General features: G+C 40.1%; 1 protein-coding gene across 1 annotated transcript in view; it reads left to right on the top strand.

Annotated features, from left to right (window-relative positions):
• Positions 1–19,397, top strand: part of FRAS1 (Fraser extracellular matrix complex subunit 1) — a 402,680-nt gene that overhangs the window by 274,356 nt on the left and 108,927 nt on the right. The window contains exons 30-32 of the mRNA XM_087826788.1: positions 5,490–5,643; positions 10,673–10,848; positions 15,327–15,443. Of these exons, the coding sequence (XP_087682914.1) occupies positions 5,490–5,643; positions 10,673–10,848; positions 15,327–15,443 (447 nt within the window). The remainder of the gene's footprint in view (positions 1–5,489; positions 5,644–10,672; positions 10,849–15,326; positions 15,444–19,397) is intronic.

Raw genomic sequence — 19,397 nt, 5'->3', positions numbered from 1 at the left:
GCATCAGCTCAGAGTATACACTCAAAAAACCTTTGTGAGTTACAAAAAAATGTATTTGTTTGTTTGTTTATAAAGCAGTTGAAATCTACATGGAGAGAGGGTTCTGTCTTCTTCACCTGAGTGAGCAAAGCTGCATCACACACATTGACACACAGAACAGTCCAGTTACGTTTCCTTCGTGCTTCATCTTCGTAAACAGCACCAAAGTGTCACCTTACCCACGCCACCCCACATGATCATCCCCTAAAATCTACAAGATTAAAATTTAAAAGCTATGGTATAACCCGGCTGGGCGTGGCTCAGCGGTTGGGCATCGACCTAGGATCCAGGAGATCTCGGTCCGGTTCCCAGTCGGGGCACATGCCCGGGTTGTGGGCTTGATCCCCAGTCAGGGGCGTGCAGGAGGCAGCCGATCCATGACTCTCATCATTGATGCTTCTGTCTCTCTCTCTCCTTTCCTCTCTCTGAAATCAATAAAGACATATATAAACGCTATGGTATAAATGAACCTTTGCAAATTAAGGTATATTTACAGGATAAATACAATGTTAGGGTTGACATGGACTATATCCAATTATAGTCATTTTCTGTTTAGCTTAAAGTTTTTTATCTTAAATATTTTGGCCGGGGGTGGGGTACACTATCATTTGAGCTCATCACTTTGTCCCAAGCTTTAACCTGGAGTTGGGGAGGATTTCATTGTATTTGTAGGATTTTTTTTTACTCCAAATGAGAGACTTGGGCCCTTACTTTTGGTTTACAACGTTAATATTTTTATTTGTAATACAATATATAATGACCAAACTTTATTACGAAGATTTCTGTATGTCTATTTTTCTATGAAATGAATTAGAATAACTTTTTAATTTAAAGCACTGCTTTAATTATGCCCCATAGTCTCTCGTTGGGACTTCATTGCCTTGTAATGTGGTACCCTGAAGGATATATAAAACATCACTAGGCAGAAGAGTAGTCAACTGATATTAAGGCTGATTTCTTGAGTTCACAGGGATATGTGCACCATTGTGCAGAAGAAGAAGAAACTATAAGGAGATAAAAAAAATTGTAAAATGTCAGACCCATTGGGGAAATTAGGCTAAAATTTTTGCCTTTTAGACACTAGCTGTAGAAGAGATAGTATATAGCTTGCTATTCATCTCTTCTTAAATCTTCCCTGGACCATCTCCCAAAAGAAAGCAACTGAAAAAACCATCTTTATCATAATGAGGAGAAAGAATTATCCTTCTTTTCCTTAGATAGTTGTCTGTTTCTTCTTAAGTACTGTAAACAAATAATTAAGAAACAGAGGAATATGTATTATCCTGTTATAAATGTAACCATACTGAATGCCTGTTTGTGGAGTTTGGGGAGAATCATTCCAGACCCATCAGGATCTCTATCTACCCTTGGCCGTGCGTCTCATACTTTAACATGACTCCACATCTCATGAGGATCTTGTTAAATGCATGTGGGAATGCATCCAACTAACAAGCTGCATAACAAAGAAAATAATCTACAAAATGAAAAGGCAACCTATGGAATGGGAGAAAATATTTGAAACCATGTATCTGATAAGGGATTGATATCTAAACTACATAAGGAACTCAAACAACTCAATAGCAGAAAAGCAATGTGATTGAAAATGAGCTAGGGATCTGCATAGACATCTCTCGGGGGAGGACATACGAACAAGAACATGGAAGGGTGCTCAGCATCACTCATCACCAGAGGAATACAAATCAAAGCCGCAGGGAGGTGTCACCTCACACCTGTTAGAATGGCTGTTATCAAAAAGACAAAAAATAACAAGTGCTGGCGAGGGTGTGGGAAAAAGAACCTTCAACACTGTTGGTGGGAATGTAAATTGGTGTAGCCATTTTGGAAAACGGTATGGTGGTTACTAAAAAATTTCCAAATAGAACAATCCAGCAGTCCTGTTTCTGGGTATACTGTATAGCCAATCAAAATGAAATCGGTGTCTTGTAGAGATATCTGCACTCCCACCTTCATTGCAGCCTTGTTCACGACAGCCAAGATGTGGAAGCAGCCTCGGTGCCCTCAGTGGGTAAATGGATGGAGAGAATGTGGTCTGTACACAATGGAATGTTGTTCGGTCTTTAAAAAGAAGGAAGTCCTGCCATTTGTGACAGCGTGGATGAGCCTGGAGGACATTATGCTACGTAAAATAAGGCAGATCCAGAAGGACACATACTGCATGATCTCCTTAAATTTGGAATCTCAGAAAGTTAAACTCATAAAAGCAGAATAGAATGGTGGTTTCCAGGGGCTGGGGGCAGGGGAAAGGGGGAGATGTTGGTGAAAAGGCACAAAGGTTCAATTATAAGGGATGAATAAGCTCTGGAGAGCTAACGTACAGCAGGGTAACTATACTTAATAATCATGTATTTTATACTTGAGAAATTTGCTAAGAGAGTTGATCATGTTTTCACCACACCAAAAAAATCATAACTATGCGAGGTGATGGATACCTTAATTAGCTTGATTGTGGTAATCGTTTCACAATGTGTATATCTATCAAAACAGCACATTATACACCTTAAATATATGCAGTTTTTATCAGTCAAGTATACTTCAGTAAAGCTGATGAACAAAACTAAAATGCAGATTCTAATTCTGAAGGTCTGATTCAGAAGTCTGGGGTAGGGGCCTGAGATTCTTAATGTCTAAGCTTTCAGACGTTGCTGGTCTCTGAACACTGACTTGCAAGGAGTACTGTCTCCTAGAAAGGTACTCACACAGGAATTAGAGGGGATTGTGTTGATAAAGTATAGGTAAGCTAGAAACTCAGCCCTGCCCGTGTGGCTCAGTGGTTGCGCATTGACCTAGGATCCAGGAGATCTCTGTGCTATTCCGGTCAGGGCACGTGCCCGGGTTGTGGGCTCGATCCCCAGCAGGGGGCGTGCAGGGGGCAGCTGATCAATGACTCTCATCATTGATGTTTCTCTCTCCCCCTCTCCCTTCCTCTCTCTGAAATCAATAAAAATATATATTTTAAAAAAAGACAAATGCAGTAAGAGAGGCATCTGGGACGTGCATTTGGGTCCCAGTTCCTGCTTGCTTGGAATATGAAAAGCCACATTGCCTCGTCAGCTCAAGATTGCGGTGGTTGGTGTATGACTGATCTCCCTAACCATAATCCAAGTTGACGAGGCTGCTACTACTAGAAATATTTTGAGCAGTTAAAGACACCTGGGTCCAAGTGTATTATGTTATATAAAATTTTGCTGGAGATAATAGGGCCTTTCCCCCCAGAATTCTGGTAGATGACATGCCAAGTTCTTGACACACTTTAATTTTTTTGTAAATAATATTGTATATCGGTTGTGAAAGGAGAAAGTCTCCGGAATTTTGCTCCTGGGCATCCATCACAATAGAAGGTGCCCTTGCTCTTGCTCTCCCGGGCACAGTTTGACTCAGTTTCCTGGTGACTAGTGAAAAGAGCTGGGACCGCCTCCTGACAGGAACAAATGCGCTCTTGTCAGGTGCCCGAAAAGAATATTTGTTGTCGTCTATTCTGAATGTTCTCCAGGGAGTGCTGTTTACTTTGTTCTCTTTGTTAGCATATTTGAAAGTAATAACAATAATTTAGAAAAACATCTGTTCTGAAATGCCATATTTTAAAATATCAGATTTACTCATTTTTAAAGCCCGAAAACAAATAAAAACTGAAGACGAGCCGCCTTGCTAATCTCATTCCTTGGAAAGTGTCAGTTAGGAGGCTCTGGAAGAGGTGTGCTCCTGGCCAAGCCGGAGTGGCAGTGCTGTTTAATGACATTAGCTTTTGCAATTAAAATGGTCGCTTCCTGAGGAGCACTAAAGGGGTAATTTCTTCCAGTTAGCTTTTTCTAATTGTTGTTTCTAAGGCTTCACTTTCAATCAGTCATCCAGGCCTGTCAATTTGGCCTCTGTGGTGTTTCTGGAACCGGTTTCTAACTATCCATTCCCACTGCAATTACCTTCGTATCTTCTCTCATTATCAGAACTTGTCAAAGGGTTTCCATAGCTCCAGATGCACCCCAGCTCTCGTCCCTTCCATCTCCTGCTGCCGGAGACTGTCCACAACCCCGATCTGAGCATCTCATTTCCTCCCCTGCTCGAAGGACTCCCAAGACTCATGCTGACTTTACAGGGCCTACAGCGTAAATTGAATCTTTTAGCAGCTTTTGCCTTCTACTAGCCAACTTAAGAGAGTGTCACTTTTCTTTTTTATTTTAACCTTTTTTTAAAAAAAATTTACTGTGTATTGGTTTCGGGTATATAGCTTAGTGGTCGATCATATACATATTACATCACGCTCCCCTTGATATTTTCAGTACCCCACTGGCCCTATATGTAGTTATCACAATATGATTGACTATATTTCCTATGCTTTACTTACTTCCCCCTGGCTATTTTGTAACTACCGATTTGGACTTCTTAATCCCTTCACCTCTTTCCCGCAGTGCCCGAGCCCCCTCCCCTCTGGCAACCACCAGTTCCAGTGTCACTTTCCACTTTCCGGCTCCTGACTCCCTAAACTTCACTTGCCCAGACCCTTGGACATTTTCTTAAGCACGCACTACATCGTCTCATGTCTTTGCTCAGTCTGGGACCTCTTGCCTGGAATCTGTTTCACCGCTTCTCTGCTTAGCCTCTTTCTTTGTCGTTAAAGAATTAAATGCTATTTCCATAGGAAAGCCTTCCTGAGCATTCCTTCTCCAAAGAGGAAATCTCCTTGGTCCTTTCCTCACTCAGCATGCTGCTCGAGCTTCCTAGAGAGCATCCCTTGCGATGCATTGTAACTAGTTATGTTTCCGCCTGCCCCACTCGACTGTAAGCTCTGAAACTGAAGTCGCATGTCAGCCATCCTTATGTACCCTACCCTCTAGCAAAAGAGCTGAATGGATAGTTCTCAAATGTGGACAGATGGGGAGCATGGGAGGACAGGGAGGTGGGCAAATGATAGAAAGAAATGAAGAGGCTTAGTCTTCCTGAATGAAGGAAGTTATTTGCTCATGATAAATTAAAAGAAAAAGCAGGAAAAATACCTATGTATATATGCATACACATGCACTTATTTACACACAGTATGCACACATATAGAGTTGACGCTTAAACAACGTGGGGTTAGGGGTGCTGACTGCCTGCACAATTCAAACTCCATGTATGACTTTCTTTGGTGCTCTGTATAGGGATTCCTCACCTTGGTTGCAGATTCCCAGCTGTGGAGTTGACCCTTGAACAACATGGTTTGGCCTGCGCCAGTTAATTGAACACACAGGTCATTTGAAAAGAATCCCCGTGTAAGTGGACCCTCATAGTTCAAATCTGTGTTGTTCAGGGAGCAGCTGGAGTTCATAGTGTGGCTTTAAAGCTATAAATCTCTCTTCTTAGACAATCTTTAGCAGTACGACCTGATAACATGTTTTTAAGGACTGATATTTTCTTATTTTGCTTGGACCTAATTCTGTACTCTTCCCTTTTTCTAGAACGACGGAGGTCTTCGGCTTGTGGCCAATTCAGTGGTGTGGGTTCCAGAAGGGGGAATGCTGCAGATTACCAACAGGATCTTACAGGCCGAAGCTCCAGGTGCCAGGGCCTCAGAAATCATCTACAAAATTATGCAGAACCACCCTCAGTTTGGTAACTCTTTTTTGCATTGTCATAATGTCGTCATTGTATTCAGCAGTCTTAGACTTGCTTTTGTAAGATGCCATGTAGCAAGGTTGTGACTCCAATGAACTTGACTTTCTAATAGCTCACACTTCCCCTTTAAAAACAGAGCAATCGAAGTAGCTACCACACTGTACATTTAATATATACTAGGTAGCATGCTAAGTAATGTAAACATTATAGAAAAACCTAAAATTTAAGCTTTAGAAGAACTTTATTTTACACAAAAGACAACTTGCCAAGAGTCACCAACCTAATATATGTCAGTTTAATTTCAAAGCTTAGGCTCTCAAACTCCATCCTGTGTCCCTTGTAGGACATTGCCAGACATCTTGATGAGACTTTGTTTTTTAAGAAAAACTTTTCACAAAAACATTTTTCAAGGTCTCCATTGTTACTTGAACTTCTAGCAGGATAGTAGAGTATGATAACCTGAAAAATCTTCCATCATTACCAACTAGAAATGCTGGATAAAAGACTATAAGAATTATAAGGCATTCATAGCTGACCTTGCAGGAATAGTGAGAAATCTTGAGGTGTCATAAACAAAGAAGGAACCAAAGCCTGTCTGGGCATGCATTGATGGCAAGGCTCTCCTGAGAGGAGCTGTGGGTGTCTGGATAACCCAAGGGCTTGAGCTTTAATGCCCATGCAGAGACAGAAAGTTTTAATTAAGATCCTGCATAAAACCTAGACTCTGGGAAGACTTTCCTTCAATTACAGGGACAGAATAGAAAACGAAAAGTTCACCAGCACAGAGGGATCTCAAAGAAACCTACCTGTGTTTTTCAGGGCTCAGAGTAAAGCAAAAAAGTCTACTGAGCATTCAGAACTTCAAGCCTATTTCTCTGTAGATCCAGAGTTAAGTTATACTGGGTGTATTATTTGAGAAGCCCAGGGCTGAGACATTAATATGAAAATTAATCTCAGGCCGATGACACTTCTTGGGTTTCTTACAGAAACTAATAGAAACTACTGTAGAGTGTCCACCCTCTATTCCAGAACGCTCAGGGTTCTCACAGATAAAACCACTGAAGATTAGCTCAGAATTCAAAATTGCAGAACATATGAGGAAACAATCTATATGACTAAAACAAGAAGATTAAAACCCCAAGGATTTGAAATAAAGAAACAATCATATAAAAACTATGATAAAGTATATTTAAAATGATTTAAAGACACACAAAAAAGTATTGAAACTCTAAGGAAATAACAAAATGCTATAAACATAAAGAAATAGGCAGGTAGATTTTTTACAAAGAAATTAGATACCTGAAAATGAAAATTATATTCATTAAAAGTAAAAGCTTGCTTGACATGTTAAATAGTAGAGGAATATCTGTTTTCCTCTGGGTTATCAGATTTTAAAATTATATATTTTCTGTAGTGAAGAAAAAATTAGCTTTTGCATAATTTAAAAAATAATTCCAATGTCCACAGACACTGAAAAGCATAATCTAATCAAGAATTGATAAAATTACAAAGCAGTCGGTCTAGCTGGGATATCATTTATTATAGTCGTGTAACCTGGAGGAAGGCAAGTGGACCCCATTGAGCTGTCAGTCTCTTTGAAAGATTAGGCTAGATATTTTTTTAACTTTTTATTTTAAAGTAATTTTAGACTTACTGAAAAGTTGCAGAAATGATATAAAGAGCTCTCAAATACCCTTTATCCAGTGTCCCCCAATGTCAGCATCTTATGTTATCGTAGAATAATTATCGAAACCAGGAAATTAATATTGATTCAATGCTATTAATTATCCACAGACCTTATTCTACTTTGCCTTACTTTCACCCACTGATATTAAACTAGATAATGTTTAAGACCTTTTCAGCTCTAAAAATATTTGAAGCATTTGATGTATTAAATTCTCTATCTTATCTTGATTATTAAAAGCCAAAACTTGAATTTCCTAGTGACAGCCCTATATTCCAATATTCTGTTTAAATGTTAAACAGAAAAATGCTGAATTAAATGATTTTTAAGCCATTTCAACTTGATAAATGCCATGTGGGCTTGACTGTGACCCTTTTCTACTATAGCTCTCTTGATTAACTTCTTCCTGTGAACATAGTCCCCTTTGTCTGTGTCCAGAGCTCATATTAGTAATAAGCGAATCGTATTACCCTTGGGAACCATTCAAGAGTAAAAAAAGCAGTGGGAACTAGAAGCCCACTTAACACAAACCTACTTAGACCCATTGTCCCAGTGATGTGAGTATGGAGCCTCTACCTCCTTGCCACCCCAGCTACTATACACTCTGGTGTTTGTCATATTATAATAAAGTGGAGGCGAGGCACTACACAAAAGCTCTCACCTTGCAGGGGTGAACCCCACAAAACACGGGTGTTTCTTCCTGTCTACTTGGGCTCCGCACAGAGGCGCCTTGTATTCAGCGTGCCCAGTGCCGAACTCTGCTCGCCTCCAGCCTGCTCGTCCCATCAGAGGCATCACTTGCCTACCCGTTGCTTAGCCTAGGACCTGATTCTCAGTTCCTCCGTCTCATCCCTCACAGCCACGTTCGTCAGGCCTGTTCCACTTCCTCAGTGGCCCTTGTATCTGTTTATTTCTTTCCAATCTTACTTCTGTTGCCTTAGTTCAGGTTCCCCCATCTCTTCACCTGGATTTTACAGTAGCCTCATAGTTGGGCATACTGTCCACATAAATGTTAGCTACTATTGTTATACTTTTTAACAGGACTTCCAAGCTTTATAGGCTCTCTATATTCCGATCATGTATCCATGTTCTAAATCATTCACCTACTGAAAATCTCACAGTGGCTCCCAATTGCTCGTGCAAGGGGGCTGGTCTTCAGGGGAAGAAAGTGCATTTTGCTTTGAATTTCCCTACCTTAAGGGCCTAGCACAGCAGCTAGCACCTGACAGGTATCCACTGACTATTTACTAGGTTGGAATGAATGGAATGAGCCAATATCCTAGGATTCCTGTTAATTTTATAGTGTGGCAATGATTTTGTAAATCTGAAAAGTAGGTTTATTTCATTAGGCCTTGTCAGGAAAAGTCTGCTTATCTTTTACATTATAAAACAGAAGAGCTAGGAGCTAGGCATTTGAATATTTACTATTCTTACTGTCCACATTTCCATTGCAAAAATCTTTTAAAATATTTTGCAGCTGTGCTCACATTCATAAACAGGCCACATTCTGGAAAAGCATGTTCATTAGCAGCATCTTATGAACAGAAGTTGAACCAGGGAGAGACATGTAATGGAATTTGTGACTGAGGTACAAATGAAAAATAATACAGAAAAGAAACTAGAGTGAGTGAGTTGATTCCGCACAAGATTATGTAAAGAGGAGTATTGCTGTTTTTCTCTTGCTTTAGTATTTCATCACCAGCCAGGACATTATGCTGATTTTTAACTTGAATTTAGTGCAGATAAATGAATGAGTATTTCCTTTGAGTAAGAAAACAAATTTCTAGGGTAATCAAAGTATGTTATCAATTGCCCAGTATGTTTAGTGTATTAAGATTGGGCATCCTCCTACATAACATTGTTAAAATATACACAGTCTCTCCCTCCCTCTCTCTCTCTCTCTTTCTCTCTCTCTCTCTCTCTTACACACACACACACACACACACACACACACACACACACGCTGAGGATTAGAGAGGCTTCTTTCAGATTTATTGCTAGATGCATTTTTGTGAGAACACAGCCTGTTTTCAGCAGTTCATCCATTTTTCTGTTTGGCCTTCACTTAAAGGCATCATCTCCTTGTGCAATTTTAATTGTTTCGGTAACACCTCTGTATTTGCAACCTCACTTTTAAAAGATAGTAGCTTCAGGTGAAGAACATGCAGTAGAAACAGATTGGTGGTGGTGGGATTTAGATTTAGATTTCCTTGCTTCCATTCTAATGAAGTTTAGAATGAAGGAGGAGAATATTTATCAGGATAAATATTGGCCTGTGAACACAAAATAATCATGATTGTTGGCAGAGTTTCATGACCAAGAATACGAGCTTCGAATTCAAATCCCAGCTCCTCCACTTAATCATTTGTGTGACCTTGAACAAGTTATTGAACTGCTGTGAGCCTAAATGACTTTGTCTATAAAATGGAGATGGCACTCGGCCGGGCGTGGCTCAGCGGTTGAGCGTGAACCTGGGATCCAGGCGATCGATCGGGGTTCGATTCCCAGTCAGGGCACATGCCCGGGTTGCAGGCTCGATCAATGACTCTCTCATCATTGATGTTTCTGTCTCTGTCTCTCCCTCTCCCTTCCTCTCTCTGATATCAATAAAGATATATTTAAATAAAAAATAAAAAAAATGGAGATGGCAATGGCATCTTTAGAAGGATTAAAAATGTAACGCTAAGGATGATCAACATTTTTTAAAGCACCTATGAAGTGTGGACTATTATTCTTGTTTACCAATGAGGAACAGAGCTTATAGAGCATAAGTGAGCTCACATCGTTGGATGTGACGGAGCTGGGTTTGAACCACCACTTAGAGTGTTTCATGTGGTGCCTGCCATGAGGAGTCAAGTGTTAGGTATTATTATTTTCATTACAGAATTCTCCCCAGGATAACTTTTTCTGAATTTTTTTCTGATTTTTCCATTGTGTTTCCACCAGAAACTTTCTGGTTGGAATGCATTTTCTGTTCATAGAAAGCTGTGGGTAGAAATGAATCCAATTGCCCAGTATTTAAAGACTTGTTTGCAATGTTCATGACTGTTTGAGTCTCCTTATATGATTTTAATAGATATAAGTCAGTAACTTCATACATGAGTTGCCCTTAAATGACTTTTAGTTCTTTTAGCTAAAAGACTGGGAATTCTATATCTAAAGATGGATTCGATGATTATCTATTAAATTCTGTGTTAATGTTCTTTCCTTTACCCAATTAATGTACCTTAGTACATTATTTCATTTCTGAAAAAACAAACAAACAGTGGTACAAAGGAGATGAGAGCTCTGACTTGCTTTTACTTTTCCCAGGGATCCTCACTAACTGTATGGCTTTCGTAGGGGAGGTGGTCCTTCTGCTTAATATGCCTGCAGACAGCCCCACAGAAGGACAGCACCTGCCTGATGGGAGGACAGCAACCCCCACCAGCACCTTCACCCAGCAAGACGTGGACGAAGGCCTCGTGTGGTACAGGCACTCGGGGGCCCCGGCCCAGAGCGACTCCTTCCGCTTCCAGGTACCGTCTGCTTCCCACTCCTCTCGCGTCTGGATGGTCTGATGGAAGCCATCACCCTTATTTATAAACAGCTCAGGTAGTTTTCTGTGGCTGCCTAGAAATAATATTCGGGGAAAGAGGAAATTAATAGCATTGAGAGATATTTTTGATCTGCTAATTCAATCTTATACATATCTCTGCAAGCACAGTCATTTTACAGCAAAGAGGTTCATAACAGGTAATGGCTAAAGGATTTAGAAAAAATGTTTCCAAAATATTAAAATGTTTATTTTGAGACAGTCTTATTTTCTTTTTTCAAATTTTCTGGAACATTTACCATCTTCTGATAATATCATGGACTTGGCAGCCAGATCCAGTGGGTTCATATTTCAGTTCTGCCACATATTAACTACATAACTTTGGGAAAATTACTTGAGCAAAATCCTTGTGCTCCAGATTCCTCATCTGTAAAATAGAATTATTGTAAGGATTTAATGAGTTAATACATATAAGACATTTAGAATACTGCCTATCACTACATAAGGGATTATTACTACCATTTATCAAGATTGGTCAAGTACCAGTGCTATAGACTGAATGTTTGTGTCCCCCCCCAAAATTAATATCTTGAAACCCTTCCCTCCCCCATGTGATGGTGTATGGAGGTGAGGTATTTGGTAGGTGATTAGCATTAGATGAGATCATGAGGGCTGTGCCCTTGTGAGAGGGATTGTACACTTACAAGGGTCACAAGAGAGCTTGCTCCCCCATCTACTCCCCGCCATGGGGATACAATGAAAAGACGGCAGCCTGCAACCCAGACCCGACCACGCTGCCACCCTGACCTCAGACCTTCAGCCTCCAGAGTGGAGAAATAAATTTCTGTTATCTATGAGCCACCCAGTCTATGGTATTTTGGTTATAGTAGCTTGAGTCAGCTAAAACAACCAGCTCATAAGACTGTCAGTAAATGAAAGAACAAGAAATTATACTGGGGACATTCTCTGGCTATTATGGAATATAATTAGAAATTAATTTTAAAAGGGCAAAAATTCAAACCATTTGGAGTTTATAAAATAGTCTCCCAAATAATTATACTTCTAAAAAGGCAATCAAAATGGCAAACTATTAAGAAATATTGATGAGGAGGAAATAAATTATCAAAACTTAAATTATGTTTCCAATATTCAAGAAAATTGATGGTCTTAAGCTCTTATTATTGAGCAGAAGAGCATGAAAATAAATGATCTAAATATTTAACTCAAGAAGCTAGAGAACCACAAAGAAACCTAAGGAAAGCAAAAGGAAGGAATTAATAGAGATAAACAAAGAACTGATTAATTATAAAATGCTAGAATTGACAAATGAGTACAAAACTCGATTCTTTGGAAAGACCAATAAAATTATACAAACCTCTGTCAGTGACAATTTGGGAATAAAGAACTGAACAGAAGTACAAAGGAATGAGGAAATATGAATGAGAAAGAGCATTTAAACAGATACAGAAAGAATTTGGGAAGGTATAAAGAAAATATGAAGGCGCGTTCATGATGATCAGCCAAAGCAGTGCCACAGCCCCTCTGAGTCTGAGACTTTCCCTTTGTCTGGGAATCCACTCGGGGATAAACTCCCACAATAGCTCACCTTGTTAAAATCATCGTGCATTCTGCCCCTGGTGCCTGGAGGGCACATCTTCATTGCTTGACTAATTTATATGGTATAAAATATGTGCTTTTCCAGAGAGCAACTTGAAATAAACTCAGAAACTGTTAAAATGAGATTTTACTGAGCACATTAATGTCCAATGAATGTGAGCGAACACGCGCCCTTTGCTGGAATTAGCTTTTCCTTTTTAGCACCTGAGGACTCAGCAGTCCTGAAAGAATGAGTCAGAAGGGAGGCAAAGACCTCAATCAGAAGACGTCAGAGCCGCCTTTGCCTTCAGAGGCCTTAGGGCGAAGAGCGCTGTCAACACCAGCATTTCCCTGGGAAGGGATCATCAGGATATTTGATTGCTTTTGCAAGTTGCTTACTAAGTGGGTCATTATAAAATAGCGAAATGTACTCATTTCTTTTAACAAACTCCCTTGAGTTTAAGACATGCAGTTGAACATCACTACTTAGTAAGTGGTTCCCTTTGAAGAGTCTTTGCACATCCTGCTCAAAATGTGTTCAGAACTCCTATTTGAAATCGCCTTCCAAACCCGTGGGGCCTTCTTCAGAATAGCCTTAGTAGTGACAGTACTTTGGAAGTAGCTTTTAAAATATAACCAAATAGCCAGAGTCATTCAGAATCATGTCTGGTATGAAGAAGAGTAGTAATTATTTTGGGTTCAAACGGAGTAATTAGGAAGTAACAAGCTCAGTTTTCTCACTTGATTTTTGAACTCCCTCGGAAGGCGCCCCGAAAGGGCATTTTGAGCACTCACAGCACCTTTATTGCAAGAATGAAACAACGCTCCGAGATGATGTTCTCCTGGATGTAATGGTGTGCTTATTCTTCAAGTCTCGTTGTTTTATAGGCTTACCTCATGTTTGATTTGAAATGACACAGACACTATAACTATGTGCCAAAATAAACAGCAACTTTTCCCATTCATTTTAGTGTCCCTAAAGGATTTGAAACTAAAAGAGAAAAAAATTGCTGTTTTCATGATTCTTCTTTTTCTTCTCTTTTTTTCCTTTCAAGCAGCAATTGCGATACAATGAGTTGCATCAGTTTAATTTCATTTTAATGTTTATGTGCTGTCATGAGCCATCAATGCATTCCATCTGTTACTTTGCCTGTAAGACTTGGGATTTATGTAATGTGTGTGGCTTTACAAAATAGAGCATGGCATAGGCAAGAAAGCATGCACACTTATGTCACTTTTGTCATGGGGAGGAGCCCTGGTAATTGGTCTATTCAGATCATGTTAGCATAGCCTCAGGGGATATGGTTTTAAAAAGACCCATGTGTTTCACACCAGTATCTTGACTAAGGAATCTAGAACTGATTCACTTGATTGGCAGTATGCTCACATTTTATTACCTGCACAGTGTTCCATTGCTCTTTTTCAAGAGACAGGAGAACATATTTTCCTAATCACCTGAAGCTTGGTCAGCACGGAAAGAAGTTATCTTGGTCAGTAGGAAGATCATGACCTTCGGTTTCCTCATCTAGAAAAGGTTTCCTCATTTGTAGGAAAGGAGATAATATCCACTTTGTGGGTATTACATATGGTAACTTTGGAAAAGTGCTGAGCCCATGATAGATGTTCGGTGAATTATAGCTATTGCTACTCATATTATATTTAGCAATACAGTAAGATGGCTCCTTGAAAACCTGAAGATATTCTAAACTTGAGCTCCAGGCATCAGATGTGATCAAGACAGAGAAGACAGTTTTTGTTGTTGTTGGCCCAACTGTTGAAGACATAAGAAAGGGCTGCTAACCTGTCCGGTGTGGCTCAGTTGGTTGTGTATCATCCCGTGAGCCAAGAGGTCAGCTGTTAGTTTCCCGGTCAGGGCACATGCCTGGGTTTTGGGCTCAAACCCCAGTAGGGGGTGTGCAGGAGGCAGCCGATCAATGTTTCTCTTTCATTGATGTTTCTATCTCTCCCTTCTTCTCTCTCTAAAATCAATAAAAACATATTTAAAAAAGAAAAAAGAAAAGTAGAGAAAAGAAAAGAACAGAAAAGGAAAGGAAAGGAAAGGAAAGGAAAGGAAAGGAAAGGAAAGGAAAGGAAAGGAAAGGAAAGGAAAGGAAAGGAAAAGAAAGAAAAAAGACTGCTATTCCTGCCTTTTTCTCAGAATTTATGGCACTCTGCCCCCTCTCATATGGAATTAATGCAACTACACATGGCCACACAGGCCTTATCAATTCTTGTAACAAGACCACAAAGAGAAGGAGAGTGTGAGGGAGCAACTCAGTAGCACTGAAGGAGGGGAGAAGCTGCATTAAAAAAAGCATCATTGTTTCCAGTATTTTCAAAGCAAGAAAAAGTGAATTTTTGTGACCACTACACTAATTGTTATGAATCTTTCCTTGCTGATTCATAACAATTAATTAGTGATTAGGCTGAGATTTGTCATTTATAACCTAACTGTAGGTGTCTGTGCTGTTACAAATTTTTTAAATGGAATAAAAATTACATATCTAACATGTGTTATGTGTGCTCATAGTGAAACATTACGTAGCTATCAAAAATCGTGTTTTTAAACATGTTTAATGTATTATGTTCAGTAAAAACTTAGAATACACAATTGTATGTAAGTTTTGACATATGCATAGGAAAAAGATTAAACCAAAATGCATCAATATGTTAATAACTCCAATTTGTAGGCAGTGAGATTCTAGATGATTTTTTATTCCTTATTTACACTGTCCTGCATTTTCAAAATTGCCTAAAAGGATTGTGTATAGTTTTGTAAGGCGAGAACGGATAGAATTCAGACAGATGATGTAACGTGCAGACGCGCGGCTCCGCAGAGCTCACCCGCAGGATGTTCCCTTCCAGGTGTCCAGCGCCGCAGACGCCCACAGCCACCTGGAGAGCCGCACGTTCAATGTCGCGATCCTGCCGCAGCCGCCCGCGGCGCCGCAGCTGTCCCCGGGAGCGTCTCTCCACATGACTGTGAGCCCGGGGGGGGGTCGTGGCTTCTGAGGCCTCTGAGGGGTCTGGTAGGGCGGCCTGGGCAAATCCAGGCCCAGGACGCAGGCCAGGCCTGTGAACGCTTCTCTTGACTTGAGGAAGAAACTTAAAATTCCCCGAGTGGAGGGAAGTTAGAGGGCAGCCACCCCGGCCCTCACCCACTGCTGCTGCTCTCTCCACAGCGTCCCAGAGGGTGCCAGGCCCTCTCCTTGCGTGGGCAGGAGGAATCTCAGCTTACGCCTATTTAATCAGCACCATTTGGGCGCCATCACTCAGTGATAGCTCCACCTGGCTGAAGAAACTGTTACTCAGTTTCTTCGAAGCCCTGTTAGAAGTTTCCTTTGTGTTACAAAAGTTTCCTGAAGATGAGAGGTCTGTACTGAATCCAGAGAGATCCGTAGCAATTATCCAAGTGAAAGTATTGGGGGCAGGTTGGAGGAAGGGAAAGGTGATGGCAAAGGGCACTAAAGGCCATAAAAACAGCAGATGCAAAGACCCCGGGGCCAGGGAGAGCATGATTGTTGGGGAAAAGTGCCAATAGTTCAAGAAGACTGGCGAGGGAGGATGGCAGAGAGCGGGGAGGAGGGTGGGCTCGTGGAAGGGTTGGAAGCGAGGCAACAGCTAAGTTCCAACAGCCAGCAGCTCCATTGTAACCCCGCATCTAGGGGCGCTGTGATGCCAGAACCCCTCTTCTAGACAGGGCCACAGCATCGGAGACCTTGTAAATTAATCATTCCGGGTCTACATTTTAGTTAGCGCTCATGTAATTACACTCCAAAGCGTGTATCAGCCTTGAGCCACGACAAAGAAATCACCTGTAGTTTCAGAAATTATGGGTCTGGGGAATGACAGAGACATAAAGGGGGAAATAGAAGGTTTTTAATGAATAGCTGATATCGGCGTTTCCACTGTAAACCATAATTTAAAGAAATCATAATTCAGCAGCACTATAAAGTCTATAATTCATCATTCTGACTGGAGGAACTTGGATCAGAATTTTCTCTAAACTGTGAAGAAAAATGTGCGTGCATATTTCTTGCCAAATGCTAATGCAGTGTTATTTTGAGTTTAGAGGGGAAAATGGGCCAGGAGCCATGGGGATGGCGCCATTCCCACTCCGTTGCTAGGGACCCATAGAGACTTTTCAAAGTCCCTGACCTTTAGGGTCTCGGGTTGCTAGTTTGAACATTAGGTCTGTGTCATGTAACATAGGATATCACAAGGTTTGTTTACAATAAAATGCAGTTAGCCTAATCTTTAGTTCCTTAAAATATACATACTTTGTATTTCTTTTGACATTAATTAGGGCCATTACTGTAGAGCACACTTGTAATCTGTGACAAAAACACATTCTTGATCCAGTGATTTGGACTCACCTAAGTATGAGTTTTGCACATATTTGATAAATACCTTATAAATATATATGCTAAGTACATACATGGTATATTCATGTATGTGTTTAAGGGTCGGGGTCTACTTCAATCGTTCAGCCATATACTTTTGAGCTTCTAGTTTATGCCAAGTGCTATGGAAGACATTGTTGATTCAATGACCATAAAATACAGTCTCTATTCTTAAGGAACTTAGAGTCTAAAAGCGGAAATGAGCAAGTAAATGAGCACTGACAATATAATGATAAATGCCATGATGGGGCCATGATATGGAGGCAAATAAAAGGCACCTTACCCAGTGGGGGGTGGCAGAGTCATGGAAGGCTTCCTCTAGGGGGAGAACGGAGCTGGCTGAGGTGCAAGTTGTTCAGCCTGCCTTAGGATCCCCTACAGTGTTTGTTTCATCACAGATTGCTGGAGCCTACCCCGAAGTTCTCTAATTCAGTCCATCTGCTGTAGGGCTGATAATCTGAGTTTCTAACAAGTGCCCAGGTGATTCTATTACTGCTCTTCTGCTCACCACATTTGAAGAACCACTTATCTATAGTGGAAATAGGGGGAAATGCATTCCGGACAAAGGAGCAGCAGGGGGAAAAAGATGGAGATGTGGGAGAACACAACATATTGAGCAATGAGAGTTCATCTGACTGGAGTATAAGTTCCTACGTGAAGAAGAAACAAGATATGAGAGTCACATCATGGGGGACTTTAAAGATAAAATGAAGGGATTTCCATTGTGTCCCAGAAGGCTGTTGGGACTAGTACTATGTAGCAGACAGGCAGCCTGATCAGATTTTCACTTTAGGAAGGTCATTCTGGCTGCAGGGTAGACAACATCCTATATGGGGACCAGACAGGGAGCAAGGAATCCAAGAAACAGGCTATTGCAGTCATCTAGAACAAGAAAGGTTGTTGGCATAATGCCATGCAGTGGCAATAAGAATTAAAAGTTAGTAAGCTCTTGAAGAGATACCTGTACACCCGTGTTCATTGCGGTATTATTCACAGTAGCTAAGGTGTGGAAGCAGCCTGAGTGTCCTTTGGCAGATAGATGGATTAAAAAATGTGGTATACAGAACAATGGAATATTATTCAACCCTGAAAAAGGAAATCCTGTCATATGCTACAATATGGATGAACCTTAAGGACATTGTCCTAAGTGAAATAATCCAGTCACGAAAAGACAGTCTGATCATTCCACTTCTATGGGCTATCTAAAGTAATCAGACCCTTAGAAAAGGAAAGCAGAATGGTGATTGTCCCTGTGGGGGTAGGGGTGCAGGTGGGGAGAGGGAAAAAGGGAGTTGTTCAATAGATCCAGAGTTTCAGTTTTGCAAGAGGAAAAAAATTCTAGAAATCTGTTGCATAGCAATGTGTATGTAGTTAACACTACTGTACTGGACACTGAAAAGTGGTTAAGGTCGTGGGGGATGTTAGGGAAAGATTAAAAGATATTTAGAGATGTCATGGTCAATTAGATGTGAGAGGAAGGTGAATACCCAATTTCTGAGTATATCGAGATGCCGTTCATTGAGATCAGTAATGTATGGGGGCTTTAGCGGGAGGGGTGGAAGACATGACCAGTACAGTTTGGGGGGGTGCCTATTAAGGGTGGGTATATAGTAGATATTCTGGGTAGGAGATAAACCTTTAAGAATCATTAATGGTATATGGTGGTTAAATCCTTGGGCATTACTGAGATTTCCCAGAAAGACTGAATAGAGTGAAAGCAATACAATCAAATACCTATCTAAATTGAAATTAGTTCTGTGGCCTTTCTATAATTCTTTATTCATCAAATCTAAGATCCTTTAAATAGGATCCTATGGTTTAGTTCACAGTGTTCAGCAAAATTATATGCATACATACATATATAAGATATGTATATACATATGTATATTATGTTGATATATAGGGTGTCCCAAAAAATGTGTACACATACATTTTTTGATAGCTCAATTGATGTTTCTTTCTTTTCAGATTTAACACATTGGAATTAATAATTATTCAAAGTGTGTATACATTTTGGGGGGATGCCCTGTATATAAGCATATATGATATGTTATACATTTAGGATATATATATATATATATATATATATATATATATAGTCAAGGAGGTCTGAAAACATGCATGTTTACCAATAAAAATCATAGCCTAGATAGTATAAGATTCTGAAGATGAATTAATAGGTTCATATCAACTCAGTTTCCCAAGTAATCAACCACTATTTGACTTAGAAAATCCTTAAGAGCAAAACCTTTGATTAATTAATCTTGGTGTCCTCCTTAGCATCTCACACAATGCCATATATAAAGCAGTTGCTTAGTAAATGTTTGTTGACTAAATGAATATTGTCAGACATAATTTCACATAGTTAATAACTTCCTAAACTCTATCCCCTTCAAATTTAAATAAATTACATAGTTACATACACACACACACACACACACACTTTGAATATCGTATTTCCAATTCCTTACTTAAAGGGGAAATAAATTCTGTTATCTCTTAGTGTGAAAGACATAGTATTTATTATTTCCTT

This window comes from Miniopterus natalensis, chromosome 1 (assembly GCF_054644295.1).
Source record: "Miniopterus natalensis isolate mMinNat1 chromosome 1, mMinNat1.hap1, whole genome shotgun sequence".
In the NCBI taxonomy this organism is placed as follows: domain Eukaryota; kingdom Metazoa; phylum Chordata; class Mammalia; order Chiroptera; family Miniopteridae; genus Miniopterus; species Miniopterus natalensis.
This window is presented reverse-complemented; position numbering and strand designations above follow the sequence as displayed.